Source organism: Haliotis rubra, unplaced genomic scaffold (genome assembly GCF_003918875.1).
Source record: "Haliotis rubra isolate DU_JTF1 unplaced genomic scaffold, ASM391887v1 Scf32, whole genome shotgun sequence".
In the NCBI taxonomy this organism is placed as follows: domain Eukaryota; kingdom Metazoa; phylum Mollusca; class Gastropoda; order Lepetellida; family Haliotidae; genus Haliotis; species Haliotis rubra.
Window position 1 is genome coordinate 484,148 of NW_025766991.1, and position 22,099 is coordinate 506,246.

At 39.3% G+C, this 22,099-nt stretch overlaps 1 protein-coding gene across 1 annotated transcript in view; it reads left to right on the forward strand.

Moving 5' to 3' along the window:
- The window catches only part of LOC124283660 (steroid hormone receptor ERR2-like), a 48,408-nt gene that overhangs the window by 7,572 nt on the left and 18,737 nt on the right, over positions 1 to 22,099 (forward strand). The window contains 2 exon segments of the mRNA XM_046719651.1: positions 5,647 to 6,046; positions 19,037 to 19,153. Of these exon segments, the coding sequence (XP_046575607.1) occupies positions 5,647 to 6,046; positions 19,037 to 19,153 (517 nt within the window).

Sequence of the window (22,099 nt, forward strand, 5' to 3'; positions counted from 1 at the left end):
TGTCCTGGGTCCTACTGGGTCTCTAGGTGCACCACACAAAGGAGTGGAGTTGGGGTGGGGGAGGTATGGGTATAGGTGTGTGTGTGTGTGTGTGGGGGGGGGTTTGGAAATGAATGGGCCATTGGGAAATAACAGAGGCGGAACTTTGATAACTAGGACAGACAAAAATTACAAAAGTCCACAGAGTGCATCCAAAGGAATGTTCAGTCAGCTATCTAGAACATTGAGTTAGTGTAAACAAAATCCCAGATCGGGCTAAACCATAAATAATATTAGTTCATATATGCCTCATCTTAGATTAGGATGCAATGATAAGGTTTTGATGTTGTTGACTGATTCATTAAGCTAGCTAGTTTGATAATCTGATGACCTGTTGAGGAATCTGATTTGATACTGAAAAGACATTCCATCATATTTTTAAACACCTCATTACCTATTAGGTGAGCTCTTTCTTGAGAAACAATCATCAATGCTATTTAAAACAAGGGTTACATATTTTCATGTTTGAAAGTGAGGACAGCACAATTTTTTTATGATTTTATTTTTATTAGCTGCTTCTAGAATATGCATATGTAGTATTATGTAAGCCATTATTTGAAGCCCCTAATACAACTGTATGCCCAGTCTGGTCTTATAGCCTCTGAAGGGATGGGTTTAAAATTGGCCTGAATTGAACTCTCTCTGTGGTCAAGTGAGAGCTGTTTATGCATGTCTCCGTCTGTGAATGAAGTGCACCTGGCTGACTCCCACAGCTGCCACCATCTGCTGCAGCAGCAGGGGCCTGAATACCTAGCCCTGTATGGTAGTGAGTCCGATTTACCTGAACCACTTGAGATGGCTGTGTTGAAACAGTGGAGTAAATGTTTTATCAGCTGAATTACATTTTATTGCCCGATGGTAGAAGGTAACTGCCAGTTTTCTGGCTTGAGTATGTGGCATGCCTTGAGTCCGGTAAGATAATCAAGATTTGATTAGGTATATTGCTGTGGTGTTAATGCATTCATGTGTTCGACAAGGAATTGGTATTGTTTGAAGTAGGTGGGATATTGTCATATATTATTGAAATAATTCAAAGTTAACAGTGATGTGGTTGGGCATATGCTAGATGTCCAGACAAACGTGTTATGTAATCAGCCGTGATGTGGCAATTTCACCCTTGGTGATGAATTAGGTGGGTTCATCCTGATCCGCACTGTACATCCTGGTTGAGGGCAGCCGAACCCAGTGAGACACTTGATGTTGTCAACACATCTGAGAGTGGGGAAAGCTTCCTTGGAGAAAAACATACAGTGACAACAGTACAGAACACTCCCTAGTGTGGACATAACACAGCAATCCATTTTGGGTGTAGAAAAATAGCAAAATCCTAGTAAGGAGAAGCATGGTGAGCCCACTGTACCCATAGTCAGCCCAGCCCAGCACAGCCCTGCAGAGACCAGCATAGCCCTGCAGAGCCCAGCATAGCCCAGCACAGCCCTGCAGAGCCCAGCATAGCCCAGGCACATACACATGACCCGTACATTCAGCCCACTGTAACCCCTGTGAGGATAGCCAAACCCACTGTATCCCCAGTTAGGACAGCCCAGCTCTGCCTCCTATAATCCAAGCAAGGACAGCCCAGCCCAGGCATATTTACATAACTGTACATAAAGCACCATGTCATGCAAGCGGGGATAGCCAAGCCAGCTGTAACGCCTGTGAGGACAGCCCAGGCCACTGTAACCTCAGTGAGGACATCCCACCTCTGCACCCTGTAACCCTTGTGAGGACAGCCCAGCCCAGCCCAGGCACATTTACATGACTGCAAGTGGGGATAGCCAAGCCAGCTGTAACGCCTGTGAGGACAGCCCTGGCCACTGTAACCTCAGTGAGGACAGCCCAGCCCTGCCTCCTGTAACCGTAGTGAGGACAGCCCAGCCCTACCTCCTGTCACCTTAGTGAGGGCATCCCAGCCCAGGCTCATACACATAACTGTACATATACATGACTGTACATTCAGCCCCCTGTAGCCCCAGTGAGGACAGCCCAGTCCTGCCTCTTGTCACGCAAGTGAGGATAGTCAAGCCAGTTATAACCCCAGTGAGGACAGCCCAGGCCACTGTCACTCTAGTGAGGACAGCACACACAAGAGAGCATAGTATGCTCCAGTGAGAAGTCCTCCTATGTCAGGGCAGCACACCCCCATGTTCCACATGACTGTACATCCAGCCTACAGCTGCCATCAGTTATGACCTATTTTCCCTATGGTTGACAGCTGGAGCATGGCTCACTTGTGTGTGTGCACATACAAATCTCATTATGTTACAATCATCACACCATTTGATATATACCATGCCATATACAAAATATAGAAAAGAGTTGACAGTGTGGTTCTGCTCTGTTGTTTCAGGCAAGTAATGAATGTGTTTTTTTGTGAAAGTCAAAGGTGTTTTGAGTGCATTGTGTGAAACATAGTTCAATGTCCTGAGCATGGATGACTTTATAGAGAGTCTTGTACTTCAAGTGATAAAGCATGATCCCCTTAATATGCACATTGAGCAGAGCATAGCCTCGAGTATATCAACCTGACATCGACAACACTTGTTGACAAATGTTACATGAGTAGATGTTTTTGCTTCAAATTTATTGTTGTTTACCTCAAACTTGTTTATGCTGCTATTATTGTTCTGCTCTGTTTAATATGAAATTCAAGTATACCCTCCCCGGAGCATTGACGTCAATATATAAACACTCCAAGTTGTCTTTCTGTAATGGTTAGTCACCTGTAAAACAGCTATCTGATTTCTTTGATGTTCGGTTTGATTAAATCATTGCATAGATCTAGACACCGAAATGAATCAGATATACACTTTATGTATTGAAAAAACACAATTACCCAAACAGTTGGGAGTATGTAATGAGAGTATACTACATAAGGGATCAGAGTGAATTACTGTCAGTGGTAGTTTCAATCTTCCAAGCGAGAGGTGGCAGCAGTGCTGTGGACTGGGACAGCTTTTCATTCCTCATATCCTATATATTGATTGTGCAAGGCTGGTGAAGCCAAAGTGTCCAGCAGACGGAACCATTGACTCTTTTGCTGTTGCCAACTAGGTGTCTCAAGAATCTCAGGGCACCCTTGCAACTACCATCTCAGGTCGGGATATCTTCTCACTTAATTCCATCAAAAGCAGGTTGTGCTACGTGGGAGTCAAAACACCGATTTTATTGCGACTGATATATTTTCTGTCCTTCTTGGCTGAAACATTTCGCTAAACTGCTCCTTACTGATGGATTTGTTTTGGTGACAGTGATTTAGCATTACAAGAAGTGGAGAAGGAAATGACTGTGCAATTTGAACAGTTAATTGAGATGCAGGGGCTCTGGTGCAGCTGTCAGTGTTTGAAACAGATAATCCAGGAGTATTAGCATAGGCATATATTCAGTTTGTGGTGCTCTTGACATTGTGCATAATAAGTGGTTTTGTTGTGTGTGGCACCGACAGTAATGGATTCACAGCGTAAGGTAATGTCCTCCTCTCCAAGTGGTTATACACCTCCAGCTGGGCTGTAACATGTACTCATGGTTGTCATGGTCAGGCTGCTGATGGTCAGGGGAACAAAACATACCACAGCATTTGTAGCATAGATGTCATGACATTTGTGATGTATATATGTGTTTTTTTTGTGATCTAGCCAGCTGTACAATGTCTTTTTGTGTAATTTCACTGTCTATCTTGTGTATGTCATTAAACGAGTAAACTAACATTGTGCCATAGTCCACTGAAATATATGAATCCTTCCAGTAGTGCGATCTATTTGTGGCCATGCATTAGCTGTGCTGGTTTTATGGTATGTGGGCGATGTGTTGTTGTTATGTGTTAGTGTCTGAGCATTAACTAGTCACAGACTTGACAACCTGCCTCCCTGTGCAGTCAGGGAACATCTCCAGTCTGTCTGTCTCACTGTACCTTGTTTCACTTGTCTTGTGAGGAACTGCTTCTTTCAAAACTGGTATGTAGAATAACATTTTCTCTTTGGAAGAATAAAACAACACAAAGTTTTTATTACATGTAAAAGAGCTTAAAAAGTCTCTGGATGTCTTTGATGTAGTGATGAGGTGTCAGATGCTGTTCCTATTGCACAAAGCAATAGATTCGTAATAACAATAGTATCCACAGAACTTAGATTATGATTGTTTATGTATATACTTTAAACCATGTATTTTAAAAAGTTACTACCTTTAGGCTACAATAGATGAGTTTAATACAATATTTACTGATAAAGGAATGTGAATACCTGCAAAGGCAACATTATCCTGTTGAAAGAACTTTTCTTATAGAAGCAGTAATATTAAGTTCTTGTTGATACAACACAAGATAATAGCATGAATTGTTTGATTTACTATTTGTGCTTGAGTACCCTGTATATTAGATGTGAAGAATCTTAATAGTGGCTCCCCAAGTCGTGGTCTAGTCTATCCTTTCATATAGCTAGTCAGGGTATAATTTGATAGAAATATGTGGTAAGCACAAAGCTGAGTACAATTTTGTAATGTTATCTGTTCACTGGACCATGTGTATTGTTCTGTTGTGGTGATAAGCAAAGATCATGATGATAAAACACAACCTATAGGCACCAAGCAGGGGGCTGTTCAAACAACACCAGGTTTTTATATCTCTGCCAGTTTTGATATGCCAGGTAAGGGGTAGTAAATACCTCATATCACCTACCAGCATTGGCTAATTAAAACTGGCCAACATCAGCTTCTTTCAGTACTATGCCAGCATGGTGCCTATCATCTCTGGTCATGTTGTGAAATATGGAGCTAGAAGTTCTTCATGCTCCCTGAAGGGGAACGATGGAGCAGATGTGCAGAAGCTTCAGCCGAGTCTGTCAGGACAAATATTGATAAACACTATGCTGATCACTTTTTTCAGCCCTCCTGCACTTACTGTTAGATCCCGATATATCCTTGAAATGGTATTCAGCCGCACGCCAGTGTGGTTTCCCATTTCACCTGAGCGCGTCATTCTTACATGAGACGTCTTTGAATGATGCACACAAGTAATACGTAAATGTTGGCTAGCATACGTCACGAAAGCGAGAGTGTAGATGTGTATCTACTACGTTCACTCCACGAACATAGGCAGTGATGACACAGATTGGTCGAGTGCCAGTTTTATTATTAGCTTGGAGTGTGAGAATGGGGAGTTCTGCTACCTGTACATATTTAAGGAGGAACCGCCAGTGTTTACAGTGTCTGCTCTAGCACAGGCATCAGCTTCATGGAGGCAAGGAACTTAGAGTTACAGGATTATGACTGAATCAGCATAATGCTTCATGAATAACTCTGCTTTTTAGACTTGACTTTCATTAAAAGTTGGAAGCAGATGTCCATGTACATATTTTGAGTAAATGATAAATGTCATTTAGAAATTTTTTGATAAGCCTCTATTAGCATCCTTGGATCTTGTTTCAGTGTTTGGTCATTCATGCATCTAGAATAATGCTGAAAATTTATTCTTCTTTGTCCACAGGGTTTTAATATTGAAAGCTGTTGAATGTATGGTAATGCTGATCGGCTGTGAGATATGTAGATGCATTCAGGGACGATCAGTTGTGTTTCTGCCAGGATCGCAAATCTTATTGTTTTGGTTTGTTTCAGGGTTCCGGGACATTAGATTTTCCACCCACTTCCCTATGGTCAAGTATGGATCTGGACTCCAGTATAAAATGTGAACCTAGCAGCCCTCTTGGATTAAGTCGATGTTCACAACCATCTCTTGATGAAAGTTTCGGACGGGATGTGTTTGGAGATTACGGCACCCATGATGACTATGGGTCTGACCGCTCCTATGGTGACAGTGGCGATAGTGGAAATATCTCGCCTTGTAGTGTGGAGAATGGCAAAATGGATTTCTGTACCAGCGCTTTGTCGGTGGAGTCAGACAATGCAGATGGAACGAAGAGAATCTGCCTTGTTTGTGGTGATGTAGCATCAGGATACCACTATGGTGTGTCGTCATGTGAGGCATGCAAAGCCTTCTTCAAACGGACAATTCAAGGTAAATGTCTCCTCACAGATTTTCTCTTGGATTTACTAGTATAAAAAGTGATAGCATATTTATATAACCTATGTTCATGTGATGCTGAACACAGTTTGTCTATGGACATGTATCTACTGATGAAGGTAGGTTTCATAGTGTCAGTATGTATCAGTGTACAAAAGCAAGGGAGGAGCCAAATAGCAATATATGGTATTAATATTTGCTAATAGGAGTCAAAGATTGATTATAATCCTAATTTTGTAAGATAACACATTAAGGGGTTTGTCAGATTAATATACTGTGGCTAAAAACATCAAGCACCAGATAAAGATTTTCGGTTCAAAATGATATTGTAGAAGATTCCACATACCAGAAATTGTGTTCTTGTGTGACATAAGGGTGGTACCACCACTGTACGTCAGTGCACAACATTGCGTGCATCACTGCTGACAGTTAACTACACGATACGTACCATATCTTGTCTTGAGTAGCAGCATGACGTCAGACATTTCTGCTGTAATAGCATGCTACTCATTCCACGGGGGCCGTGACCTACATCTGGTATTTATTTTTGGTTTATATTGTATAAGACATTCCCTGATTTATTGGTGAGCTAGTTGTTGGTTTCTTGTGGCTATGACAAGAAATCTATGACTTTCTTCTCCAGCAGGTTTGTAACGGCAGTCAGACAGTGGCATAGACTCGTGTTTGAGGTGTTTGCTCATTATAGGGATAGCCTAGGTTCACTTCCCAAATTGGGTAGAGTTTTTGCAGCCCATTCATCAAGTTGCCTTCTGATCCTGCTTAATATTGCTACACTCCAGATTTTGCTGATGGCATTATGGCTTCCCACTAAGCAGGCCTAGGATTTGATTACATGATATGTATGTGCTGGCTATCCTAGTGTCTGTAGGGATTTGTTTGCACTGAGAAGAATGTTGGCATGGGAATCCTGGAGTGAAAGGAGGAAATATTCATACTGCATTTATATCGTGCTCAGTTTGTTTTTGTTATAGATGTTTGTGTACAGTGGCAAGGTCTTGGACTGAATAAAGTAGTTTCCTAAAAAGTTTATGGTTCCCTTCCAAATGGATCTGTTTCAAACTCTGTGGATTCTTCATTTCTTTTTCTTGGTATTCCTGGTGCAGAAAGTTAAGTTTCTGGAAGTGTCAATTACCTCACATGAAGAGACTTTTTCACAAATCACTTATGTTTTACTTACACTGATTTGGTAGTTCTGACAAGACGTGAAAGAAAACAAACACATATATTTTTCCTTATCCTGACTCATGCTATTTTGCTTATCTCCTTCCTCTATGCGAATGGTAGTGGAACACTTGAATCCCTTGAAGTTCCTGAAGATTTTTACTTAAAAAATTACATTTTGTTGATAACATCTCCCAGTTACTATACATACATGTGGGTGTAGTGATGCAGCAGAGTGAGTGAGTGAGTGAGTGAGTTTGGTTTTATGCCGGTTTAAGCAATATTCCACCACTATCACGGCAGGTGGACACCAGAAATGGGCCTCACACACATAGGTGGATCTAAAGGAGGGGTGCAGGGGTGCGCACCTCCTCTTTTATCCTGAAAGTGTATTAAATGACCCATAAAAAGGGGTGAAAATGGAGTGAGCACCCCCTTTTCTCAATAATGTGCAACCCCCCTTTCTCAAAAAGCTGTATCCGCCTCTGCTCACACATTGTACCCATGTGGGAAATTGAACCCGGGTCTTCGGCATGACGAGTGAATTGCTTTAACTACTAGTACTAGTACTAGGCTACCCCACAGCCCCTTGTGATGCAGCAGAACCACCCAAAGGTGTTTGCAGGTGTAGATGACTAACTCCAGTGGAGCGATCTCATTTGTCCCCATAGTCTTCATGTCTGTGGTCATGCCATAACTTGCTCCGATTCACATTGATTGAATTGTTGTGTTATTCACCTGTGACTGTAAACAGTGGGACTTGTTCATGAATATAGGATCAGCAAATTCATATTGCTCACATTTGGTGATGCTTACTTCCTGATAGTGTGAAACTCAATACATATAGAGCTGGAGCCCAATAGGCCATGCATGCTTAATATCCACTGCCCAATATTTTATGTGCAGTGATGGTGTCCTGATGTGGATCATATTCTTGATGATATTTTAGCTTATGTCTTGTTTGTGCATTGTGAACAAACAGATTTATTATACAAGAACATGTAATAACAGTGATAAACTTGTCAAACCTGTTGGGATTCAGAGTAAGAATTCAGCTAATTATGCTGGTTGTACCTGGCAACAGACTCGATTTGGTGGTCAGAGTTGGTTACAGCAAATCATTCTGAACAGAGTTTTTTCACAGATAGGATTGGATAGGTTGAAACGAAAATAATCATGTTGATTGGAATTCCAGGTAGAAAAGATTGTCAGTATCAAATCAACGGCGTAAAACCATTCTCACTCACTTTCTAAGTTAGTTATTGCCAGTCAACTGTACTTCTGTGCAACTATACAAATAGTTTCACCCGTTGGTTCTGTTGTCTTTTGTAGATATATAATACTGTTTTTCTTATCCATTAAAATAGTGAACAGGTGGGTGGGCAAATAAAAATAGATTACTGGTATATCCATTTATTGGTGAAAATATATGCAAAAGAAGATTGGCCTGGTCATTACTTACTATTGCAGTGTAGCGTAACCTATTATACAAGATTTTTTATGCATCTGTATGTCATAAAGTATATACAGTCAGATCGCGTTTGTTATAAAATACCAAAGTCAGTTCCAGGTGAATGAGTGCTCTATCCCACATTGATTTGTAAACAGCTCACTCCTTTTCTAATCCTGATATAAAAGCTTAAGCCCTGGAGAGATATTGATTAATATGAGAATTATTTACCGGGTGCGTATAAACAGTATACTCGGTATTCAATTCATCGCAGAAATACGTCTGCACGTTCATTAGTGTCAAAATATGAAGTTCAGGGGTACTGGATGTATTGATAGGATCAGGGTTTTAGATGGCTGTATAGATCTTGCTTAGACTTCCTCCAAGGCTGGTTTAGGCTTGTTAGGTTAGACTGAGGTAATCTGCATACAGTCTTGATGGATACCCATAGCAACACACCATTGAACTCTTCAGGTTGTTATAAATCTGTGCAAATCTCAACTGTGTAAGTTTCAAAATGTAGTCATTTGACTGTCTGGAACATTTTCAAGAATTTTATCATTTCTGAATTGGATGTTATTCTGCATCCAGGGTTAGAAAAAGAGTTCTTTTCACTTTTCTGCAACAAATTACTATTGAGTTGCAAACTCCTTAATGGCAAAAAGTGGTCATCCCAAATAAAATCTTACTTATTCCTGAATGATTCTGGTTTCAGAGCAATTGCCTGTTAATTTTGGACTGTAATACCATAATCTGAAAACCATTTTGACCGTCTCAGAGGTGTAGTAGTTAGAGCGTCCGCCTGGAGAGCGGAAGGTTGCGGGTTTGATCCCCGGCCGCATCATACCAAAAGACGTTAAAATATGGTACTTGTTGGTCCCTGCCTGGCGCTCGGCATTAATGGGTACGAGGACTGGTTGGCTTGGAGTCAGTATAAACTATAATGTGTCTGAGTCAGGGGTATTCCTGCTTAACTGCAGCATCATGGTATCTCAGTGAGCTAGCACTATAAAACCAGCTTAAATCTGGGCTAGTACAAGCAGCCACACATACACACGCATGCACGTCATCATATGAGCAAAATATTTGTAAGTACGACGTTAAACCACAATTCACCTCTGACACCTAAAACCATTTTGGATACCAGTCAGTGTCCTAGATTCTGAGCCAGTCTAAAATCATGTGTTATTGCAAGGAATCTGCCTCAAAGAGTCAATGTAACAGATAAATGTGGCATTGTCATGTCCTGGTCTGTGTCAGTGTGTAACTCTAGCCGCTAGGCATTACCTCACACTTGACACTGTGACATGTCTCTCAGTATAGTCAACTTGGCTAACTAACAATTGTATCAGTATGATCACTAAATTCAAGTTTGGGCCTGTAGATGTCTTTAGGGATGACTTTAAAGAGTGACATGTTCATTATTAATGCATGTCATTTGTGTGAATGTAAGATCTGTATGTTGTCATGAAAGTGTAATGACTTGGGACCCTTTGATTGAAAGTAATCACCCAAATTCTTAAGAACCCATGTTAGGACCCTCCTTAATATCAAGCAGTGCAATATGCTGCAGCCTCTTCCATTTCCTGTTGTCCAGTTCTCTGTTACTTCATGTGATGATGTGATATGTGAGATCAACATCTCTCTTATTGCACGTTCTGTGTCACTAACCATGGAAAATTGCAGAGATTAAGAGGTGCAGATCGGCCCTTCAATAGATAGCCTTCATCTGCTATCAACTGGCAGTTGTAAGTGGTCCGGTCCAGAATAAAGGCTTGCCTAGGCTTGTCGGCCTAGATTGAAACCATTGATTCCAGAAAGGGCTGACTTGCCTATAACGATATTGATTGGTGAAAGAGTACTTTATTCTGTAAGATCTGCCTAATCAGCATAGTGTCACAGGACTGTAGAGCCAGGCTAACGCTATTGATCACATGCTTTTGTAATATCATAAAACGTCACCCACAAGCACGATGTGCTTGATTGACAGAGAGCAGATAAGCCTTTTAACGCATCTCCAGAGAACCAGCTTCTTTTCATATTTTGTATCAAGTTGACATTTACAACTCCTCCTTTTGCCCCGGCTAATGACTGCACGAGTTGACTCCTTCATGTGAAGTGAGTTGGCAGATACTGTTATTCCTTATTTATTCTGGAGCTGTGATCACACTTATTTGATAGTGTAGGAGGGACCATTTTACTCCAATAAAGCTGAGAAGCTACTTCGGATTTAGATTCCTAATCTTTTCGGTTCATAACATTGTGTTAATGGCAGTACAGAGCTTAATATTTTCGATTTTTAACCTCAACAGGTCATAGATGAAGAAAAAAACATTACAAACTTAATATGCTAACTGGTTTGTTTTTTAAAGTGAAGAATATTTAAAAAGATGTTTCATTTAAAAACTTGTTTGTGTATTCAGAGATGTTTTGTTGTTAACCAGCTCATTTTACAACATTGAGAATAGTGGAATTTTTTTTTAAAGATACTTTTTGAAAAGCTAAGGGATATGTTTGTTATCTTTAGTTATCTTTGGCAATCCAACTCCAGACAATAAAGTACAAATTATCTGTTTGACCTGTCAGGTCAAGCAAAGCTATTGTAATGCAATGATTGTACATTCCATTGATAAACCACAAACCAGCTTAGTGTCATCAGACAGTTGTACAACTCTACTATGCTAGATTGATTGTGATCACATTTATACCATGCACCAGGACCAACGTTTCAGAATACGTGATACTATTAATGTAGGTAGTATTGATTCCCAGGGATGGTAGTATACTGCCAGTATTTGTAGAGTCTGACAGATCGCAGGATGCACATAGCCTTGTTAGAACAACACTGCCCTGTGCAAAGCATATAAATAGAATTCAATGCTTGCCTGACAGCACATGGTTCGTAAAATGTTAAGGACCAGTGAACATTGGAAAGCTAATAATTATCACTAGTAGCTGTTTCAATCCAACAGGAAATGTTTGTTTACTTCCAAATTGTTATATTCCCTGGTTTATATATTCTGTGTTTTAGATTCACATCACAATGTGTTTCATCAGAGTTGGCACAACTCATAAAGTTTCTTGCAGCATTAGCCAGTCACTGTGGCATTGCTTTCACACACTGTTGACCAATACCAATATGTATATCATTATGGTGAGGTAGGGTATACCTAAATACTGGCTCCAAAGGCTACATTCAGTATTTGGGGGCAAGTTTGAATTGGTTAAGATGGAAATTTTAACCTACTGCAAACACCTGGTGTCATCACTGATTTTCAGTGATCCATTGTTATAATAATTTCCATCACTTTTTCGTCTTTTACAACTAATGGAATTTCTTTCAGCAGATAAACATTAATGATTATATTCATCTTTAACGTTATCGTTGTGTAACTTTGGTCATGTGAATCTAAGTGTATTTTTATTGTATTTTGAATTTGACATTTGTTAGAATTGTAGAAATTACTGAAAACATTATAAACAAATTTATATGGAATGTTTTCATGTATCCTGATAAGGAGCATTTATCAGAATGAGTAATTAGTTGTGCCTCTGACATGTATTTGCGCATACACTGCACGAACCAACTCCTGTTTACTGTTTACCATACTACAGGAGAGCCAGACATCCAGGATATAGCCTGGCCTTTTGACATACCACTGGTGGGTAGGGGGTATTCAGTATCATAATAAAATGCAATAATATCTGTCTGATTTGTTAGGCCTTGTGTGGTGGTCTGGAAAGGTGCCAGTTGACAAGTGACAAGTTCATGACTTATGTGACAAGTCCAGCCACTATTGTTGATTTTACACCTATGGGAATATGTGTATCAAACCAGACTGGAAGTTGCATAAATGAAATTTGTGTTGAGACTCAAATGAATACCTAGCCAGACAGTGTGTTAATGTTTTTTCTGATTCAATAATATCGGTGTCAGTGTCAGAAATTGATGGTGGGTCTGGAACCCAAGATGCAGGACTCAGATTCCCTGTAACAGATGGTGGCTTGGTGCACATATACTTTTACACTGATTACATTGGTGGATTAAGTAGTGTTTTATCATAAATAATAATGGAAAATAATGCATCAGATCTCTTGTATTGATGTTCACATGTCTTGCACTCTTCACCTAACATATAGATAAATATGCATGTTGATCAGAGATAGGACATGGCTGATGTAGGCGTGATAAGATGTTATATATGATACCCTTTGGTAAGGAATCTCTGGATTATACATTTTCATGTGCCAGGTGTGTGTGATATGATACATGTTGCAGTGAAGTTAGTTAGTCAGTTGCTTTGTCAAAAGACATTTACAACTATTCACATCAAGCTTGTTTCAATCTGAATGTATCTGAAGCATTTCTATCAATACTCCTTTGCTGGTTATATATCTATAAGAGCACCTTCCAAATTTGATGGGGTATGATGTCCTGTAGTCTGTCTCACAGATCCTAAAACAAATGTATCCTGTGTAACCCATGCAAGTCTATAATATTTGGCAAGTATAGATTACTGCAGTTTCTGAAACAGAAGAAACTGTCAGGGCTCCTTTTCCTGATTAAGATAATGTAAGACTTTCTGTACAAAATGTCAGTAAAGTATATATTCGTTTTCGAGACTAGAGCAGTCTAAGTAAACTTAGGCTCAGTATTATTCGTTACACTGCTATACTGAGTCTTACAAAACCTAGTAGAAGGTCGCGTCAACTAACCTTTGGACTGACCAATAAGAACACAGCTTACCAAATCGCGAAAGTTAACATTCGCACATACCGTTTGTACCTTTGCCTCAAAAACTCGAATGATTCCGAATGCTATTTCACTTCCGAGTGATACACGCAATGAGTATTAGTAAACAGTTGCTGAAAATAGCGTTTTTGTCAATATTCAAGGATGTCATCTTGCGAAAATATAAGCAAATAGTAACCATATCATTAGAAACCCAAAGCGTATATACTGCAAGTAAAAATATCTGTGTTTTATGCGGATTTTCGTTTGTTGATAGATCAGTGTCAGCAACCAGGGAAGAGAAAATCGCAAAACTGTTTTGTAAAGTCCTGCCGAACCCTAACAAGTAGTCGTTGTCTGATTGGTTAAATCCGTTTGGCCGTCTCGCGTTTGATTGGACGGTCATAGGTCGCTCAAAGGTTAGCTGATGCGACCTTCTACTAGGTTTTGTTAGACTTAGTATAGCAGTGTAATGAATAATACTGAGCCTAAGCTTACGTAGACTGGAGAATAGAGGTTAGTTTGGAGGCCCAGTTGTCGAAGGCCATAATTCTGCATGCAGAGTTACATCCCTTAGGTGTTCTGGCCTCAAAGATTAATCCAGATTATGATTTTAGTTTGTCATGGCACCGTACCTGTGGCCATTAGCATTACCAAACTGTCTGAGACTTTAGCCTTTCTTCAACGTAATGTTGCCACAAATAGGTTTTATAACCCATAACCATTCAATAATTTAATGTATAGGTAAACCATTGAAACTTTTAACTGCGGTCTACATATTGTGTGACTACTATTGTCGGAGAATACCCACAGACAAGGTTTGATTGATGAAAGAATTGGCCCTTGACAAATGTGTAAAGAACTAGGATTAGATATCAGCTATGTAATGATGTATGCCACAGAAAAAAAGACCAATGACATTTTTGTTTATCACTGGTAGATCCCTGTGCAGGCTCACATGGGTCTGAACTCTTAGTGGAACATGTACCGGTATTCCTAGTGGTGACATTGTTAGGTATGATATTGTCAAGTGGACAGGAGGCCAGGTGTATTGTGTGAAGGATATCATTTGTAATCCCTTCTGCTGGCAGATTGACAGAAGCAATGTGAGTTGGAATAATACAACATGCTTTCACGTGAATTGTTATTCCCGCTAACGTTCAGCTAAGAATTTGATGCTTGTCACAGTTGTGTGCTGCTACTGAGATATTTATGTGTAACCATCTTCCCTGAAAATATTGAGGCAATGGCAAACGCTCATCTGTATAATTTTCCAGTATTTGAATGTTAATTTGTAGTATATGATTACCAGGATATTACAACTATATTACAACTAAAAGGAAATATTAATAAAGTGTTTTATTAAACAATATTTGTGAACAGGAAATATGAATATCTGTAATCTTATTTTGATTTGCCTTGTAGTTTATGCCAGTCAAGTACCAGCTATTGGCAGTGTAACTATGTGTAGGTTATGCCACTCAATGTCTGTCATTGTTCTTTGTACATACCAGCTATTGTCATGTGTCAGTGTAATTATGTGTAGGTTATGCCACTCAGTGTCTGTCATTGTTCTTTGTACATACCAGCTATTGTCATGTGTCAGTGTAATTATGTGTAGCAACTGTTGAGATAATGATCGAGGACTACTGCTGAGTGACAGATGGCAATACATGTTTCTTGCAGTGTCTTGACAAACTTAGGTTTTGCTTGTACTTGCTCTCCATACAACAACCACTTGTTTTATGGTGATGGGCCACAGCTGTTTCCAAATACGGTCTTACAAGATCATGAGTTATTACGGCCTTCTTATGGAGCCATCTATGGAACTACAGCTGTTGTAACTCCCAAACTTTACCACAGATTTACTACAGGTTTAGTGCTACCATAATAGTCCTAGAATCAATTGTGGTGCTGAAATTGTAACCTAGTTAGTGACACTTTGGAATACAAAGAGATCGTATGCTAGAGCTATCATATGTCATGTGTTTGAACTGAGACTTGCATTCACACTTACATCAGTGGTAGTGTTAACACTGTTGTGTGGAACAAGGTACCAGTATTTGGCATGTGGGATATAAAGAAATGTGGGATATATAGATATGTATGGAGTCAACTTGCCTGAACAGTGTGATCTCAGTATCAGGACCATGATCAGCTGAGCATGCCGAACCAAACGAAAATTTACTTCACTGAGCTTCCAAAGCTGCAGATTCCTGGACTTTCTTCAGTGTGGTAGGATGATGTTAGGTCTGGGGATGGACCTAGTTTATGCAGATTGTTCAGATCAGGCTTCAGAAAATACAGGATGTCATCCACTGGTTTGTTGGTCACTGTTCATGTTGTGCTCAGCAATACTCAAACTGTTTGGTCGCAGGCTGTAAATACTGAAGTATGGACAAGAGAATCCAGTCATCAATGTTGTGAGCACTGATTCAAGCTGTTCAGGTTATGGAGACACATAATCATCATTAGGCAATATTCTAAACAGCGGTGGGGCCCATTCCAAGCTGGAATCTCCTCTGGGTAGAGAGATGATACTCCTACTACTGAAATGGAACTCAGGGCCTCCTTTCACAAAGCACCAAGGTGATCGTAAGTCAAATTTAGTAAAGGCTGCTTCGTGAAGGGAGCCCCTGGTCCTCAGTACCTACATCAGTCTTGCCATGATAGCTGACTATCCTGGAGATAAGGTGCCCAGGTTCTGTTGGCCCACTGTAATTGTTTCTATCCATGGATTAGTGCTCTTGTTATCCTTCACTACTTTGGAATGACTGATTGTTAATGAAGAAAAACATAGAAAAATCAGAACATTCTGTTACATTCATAAGCAAACATTTGGCATGAAACTAACTGCAGTGGAGAGATTTATCACGGCCTTAGCCTCAGTAAATCTTACAGATCCTGTACATCAACTTTAAATCTGAATAATGAAATAAGACAGAAAAGATCCCATAAGACAGCTTTAAGGAGATTGTCCATATTACACTGACAGTTGTAGAGTTGAGTTGGGTCCTTAATATCTGTTGTGATACGGAATGTTAGTATTTACCTCTTGAAATATGTACTTGTGGTGTAGAGACCCCCATTAGGCTTGGATCCCAGCCAGGACAAAACTATTAGTCTTGTCAGATCTGATTCTAACACAGCTAACTACTAAGGAGATTGAGAAATGGAAGTAAAGGTTTTTCAAATCACAGCTTCTTTGTATATTTTGTGTGATACCAAGTAGAACATGTCTTACATCTACAGAAGACCATGTTGGAGCTTTCAGACCACACAAGCTATTGGCAAGTACTTGTCTGATGTGGTTAGAAAGAAAGTCTGAAGTGATCTCAGCCGGTCTCAGACATTTACCACCTCAATGAAACTCATGGGCCAGGGTGCTGTCAAATATAGAAACACATTCAGGGTGAACCTCAGGGTGAATCCTTTATCATATTTCTGGCTTATTTAATGCACTTAATTGTTAGAAGAACCTTCCAATTTTTGGAAGTTATCAGAATTCTTGAACTCTTTCTGATCTGCGTTCTGCTTAACTGACATGAGGATGGGTGGTTGATAATTCTGAGCTGCAGATTCCCTTTATATTGTGATAGTTAAAGAAATATTTGAACATTTGAGTTAATGGTGATAATTACTTAATCAAGAAAATACATAGTGATCCACACATTGTTCATCTGAAGATCATGAAACATTAAGAATACCAATATGTTTTGTTTGGATAATTGTATACTTGTGTAAAGTGACTAGTCTGAAGCTTAAGTCCAGTAAAATTCTGTTTTTCTGGTTGGCTAAGAAATTATCGATAATCGATATGAAATTGTGTCATCAATACATCTTCACGTAAACAATTGTGATGAAATAAAGCTTTGATTCACTCGCAATAAAATTAGTTATGTCTATATTTATTGCCCGCTTCTAAAAGATGTTCAGAACATGTGTCATCTGTCAACAGTGACATGAAATACATTGACTTCTTTCAGATTTCTTTTTTCATTATTTTGTAGAGTTGCTTCGGATATTTATAAAAAAAAGATCAATATTGAGTATAACGAATATCGATCTGTATGATCTACTAGTATATCAGTAGCCAGGGTTATTTTTGTCACAGGCTGAGTTGTACATCTTTGGGTCATCCCGACCTGAATAACACATACAAATTATGTTGCTGAGATAAGTTTACTGTTTTGCACTGATTATGCACTGTACTGTGGTGACCTCCATTTTTCATTGTCGTGATAAGAATTAAGTCAGAATTGACACTGATGCCACTTGTTGCATGTCTGCTCCTTTCGAGACTTCTGTCATTGACAACTGATAATGGGAAGTTTCTGAAATGTTTTGTGTGCTTTTTGCAAGGAGGAGGTATTATCGTGAAAGTTTACTGTGGTGTGAGTGAGACCAAGCTTTGTGTTTGATCAAGAAAAGCAAGTGGTTTTTTAATTTTTGAAATCATTACCTATTTATCAAGTGAGTTATTTCAGTGTGGTCTTTGTTTATCATGAACAGAGGTTTCAGATGTTCAGTATCATGTAAGTTACAGAAATAATGAATTTAGCAAAACCTCTGGTTTTTTAATTCTGATTTCAATATAATAATCCCCATTGGAACATTGGTGAGAGCAACTAACACTTGTTCTGAGTTCCATGCTTTATCAAGAATCAATGAATAAATTGATTGTTGCATGTTTTTGTGAAAGATCTTGATTTCAATTTTTTTTAAAAATTTTTTTTTTGTTAGATTCAAATCTCCTATCCCTAAGGCCTTGAGCCATGAAAAATGTGTTATCACAGACCTGGAAGTATGTCTGACGAACTGATAAAAAAACAAATTGTGTGTTGTGCCATTTGTAGTTGTACTATGCAGCTATGTTTTATAGCATATATACGACCCCTGCATTTATACCACTGTACCTACTTCCTTGCAGAGCACATTGGTGTTGACAAGGCTCAACCTGCTTTAGGGTGGAAATCCAATATGTTTCACTAATCATAGTAATAAACGTGTTGGGTTTCTGAATAGGCCCAAGGCTTTAGATTGACTGTATGGAAGCGATAAGCGTACAGTTGCTGTGATTTCACGATAATGCCAGGTTCAAGTTAGACTAGATTGATTTTTGTTTAGGGAATGTCAGCTGCCTAATTGCAAAGGAAAATTATTAGGAGTTTTTATCACTTGGTTTTGAAAAAATAACCTGTAGAAGAATTTTGTAAAGAATGCAAGTTTGTTGATGGCTATTTTGTAAATTGGGCGTTTATAAATGCATTGACGTAACTTACGGTATGGAATGAACATGATTAAAGACAAACAACAAAGTTGCTGAGATGTTGACTGTGTGTTGAAAACTGAAACAATGATTGGATTATATGTGTGAAATATTTGCTTGCTTTTCTTTTTTCAAAGGAGAATTAGAAGAAATATGCTGTGAAGTGATTACTATAGATCCATGCCTAGTCAAAAGACTGAATATTCAAAAGGGAAATATTCACCAAAATATGATGATTGTTATACAAAGCTATTGAAGTTGTATTAAGCCCTACCTCATAAAGTGTAAATGAAATCGTGGGGCTGTCAACAACTGTGATGAATGGGACTTATGTATTATTTTCTGTTGTAGGAAATATTGAATACTCCTGCCCAGCCAGTCAAGACTGTGAAATCACCAAAAGAAGGAGAAAGGCATGTCAAGCCTGCCGGTTTCAAAAATGTTTACGAGTTGGCATGCTTAGAGAAGGTAAGAACAGACTTTGGGACCGTATTGCTTGTCAACCTTTTGTGGAAAGTATGCCATACATACTTCTCAACCTCAAAGCCCCTACAGCAATGTATTGGATCGTACATACTATTGTAGCATACTCAGCTGAAAAATTATAACAGGTCGTTAAGAGGTAATGCTACTTACTTTCTCAATAAACCTTCAAATGCATGCTCATTTACTTCACCTGCAGTAATACATGAATGGATTTTTCACTAGAATCATAAAATAAAGCTAATGAATATTGTCAATGTTCATGTTATGTATTATTATGATTATGGGCCTTATTGACCATTAAATGGCTGTTTCAATGAGATTGTAATTGATATTGCTGATTAAGAGATTTCTAGGATTTTGGTTGGAGAAAGAAATGTGGCATATGTGGAAAATAGAAAAGGCTGCCAGTTATTATCCCTTGATTGCTTACTGCCAGAAAATCAATAAAAAAATATAGGTAAGCAGAAATAGGTTTTAGCAGACACTTTTCATTGACATCTGTTGTTCTAATGTGTCAGTTTGGTAGTGTGTTGAGATCACATATGAGTTGAGGCCAAAGCTTCTACAAAACATGCCTGCTCATGTTGAACATTTACACATTCATGACAGACACATTTTTAATTGCCTGTAAATCATCTATGTAAACATTTCCTATTGCTGTGGCTTTAGGCAGCATGGGTGGGATTAAGGTATTGTCAAACATATAATATAGCGCTTCAGAATATCAGAGGACGCAGGTTACTGACCCCATGAAAAAAATCATATGACCCTCAGGATACCTGGTCAATTATTTCAACAGGTGACAGCTTCCGGTTACTTCCTCACTGTGGTGCATTTGAGTGTCTCTTGGTGTGGCATTTTAAGATATTGAAGAACACTGCAAAATAGGCATAATGTGTGCCTCTTATGTTTTGTTCCAGTTTGTCACTTAACCACTCGTTTCAAACACAAAAATAGTAGAATATCCAATTAGCAACCCGAGCATGTTTTGATCCGTATATTATTACTGTTGCAAATGGCGTTTACAGCCTTACAGTATGGGCTGAGTGTGATGACAGTCAAGCGAAGCTGGTGTTGACACTGATTCAGTGATTGCACAACTGGAATATTTATGAGTGTAACATTTCCTACTCTGACAGTCTTGTGTTAGTCATTGTCATGTGCCTGATTGTTATATTACAAAGTTGCCATCTACAAGAAATGATAAAAGTGGTAGTCCGAAAGGAAATATCATGAGCCCTTCCTGAATATTGCGAGCAGACCTAGGTTCATGTCGGTCCTGTCCATACAACTGATCAGTTGAAACAGATCTTCAGTAAGTCATGTTATCACAAATGTTAAGTGACAATGAGTGGCTGATGACCACCTTTCAGTATACAAGTCTTTATACTGCAATGTGGAGTGCCATCATTTTCAAAAGCGAAGGAGCCAGTCAGCCACTCTTGCTGAATTTGGTAGGAATGGTTCTGTACACAGCCATATATGTCCTCATTCAACTGGCGTGGCAATCTGTAGGGCTGTTATCTACAACCACAGCCTAATGTATACTTAGAGGAAAATTAGGAGGTATGCTGTGGAGGCATGTGGGATGTCAATTGGTTCATAATGAAGATGTTGAAGGTGGTGGTTGTCACCCCTGCACTGGTTGCTCTCGGAAATGGTTATCAATAAAGTGTGGCTAAGTGTATGGGTGCTGTCATGACCGCAGATGTAATTGATGCTCTCCATTTACTTGTGTCCTTTGTTTCATAGTTTGTTGTGTCAGAGATGACCAGGGTTGTCTCCACAGATGTAATGGCGGTTTTGGATGTCTCTTTATTATTGAGAGCCAAAAGATGTTTCTGGTTTGTTTGGTTTGGAAGGGATTTGGTTGATGGTGTGAGTTAACTTCATATACACTGACATTGACTAAATATTAAGGGATCATTTGGTTCGTTTTGATGGATGGGATGGTGGGGGTTAACACAGAGTTAAAGACTTTGTTGGTTAACTCAAAAAGACCAGTCTCATTTGCAATCACGGTACAATGTTTGTAGTTAATCCTTGGTGTCACATTAGTTTGATGAAATAATACCTCTAAAACTGGTGGTAAACCTCTCAGAGTTGCTCTTCGGTGTAGACAGGTATAAAACATCATGTTTCTCCAGTTTTATATTTTCACATGAAAGTGGACTTTGTAAGAGCTCTAATGTAAAACATCAAGGACAGGGAGCATGTATGTTGAAATACTCTAGGAGCTAACCTCAACGAGATCTGGGTCCTACTGAATTTCAAACACTGTTTTCCAGTAATGGACTTTGGTCCATATGGTCAGAAGTAAAAGATCAGTAAGGTTGAGCAAATGGTGAAGTGTTAACAATATGAGCATTACATCTTAGACATTTCATTACCAGACTGTGTCAAAGTTTGTCCAACTTGATCAGGTTGGCCACAGAAACAAGGGCCACCACCATGTTGAGGTGCTTATTTGGACTACCAGCTTTCTGCCTACCAAAGAACGGAACCTCAAATCAACAATCATGAAAGACAGGTATTGCCAGAATGATTGCTTCTCAGAAATCATTCAGCCTTATGAAGGTTATCAGACTACCAGCAAAGAGAGAAGTTCTTCTCCAAACTAATCTGATTTTGGATGGTTCTAGTACTGTCTGATGTGAATAGTAACCCGGGCAGACGGCATTTACCAGTCAACTATCAATACTGGTTGCTTCCTACGTGTCGGGGGAGGTCAATTTGGGTTCTCCTGCTTGCTGGAGTAGGATTTGGGTCGTCATTGGACTTGCATGTAGAGTATTGATTTGCAGGGTTTGTGTGCCCCTGCCTTTGGCCTCCTCCGTGAAAAGAGGGGTCGGGGTAATTGATGGCGTAACAACAGCAGAGTCTGTCATTTCCACTCTTCCTTTAACCGACAGCCAACCACCAACAGTC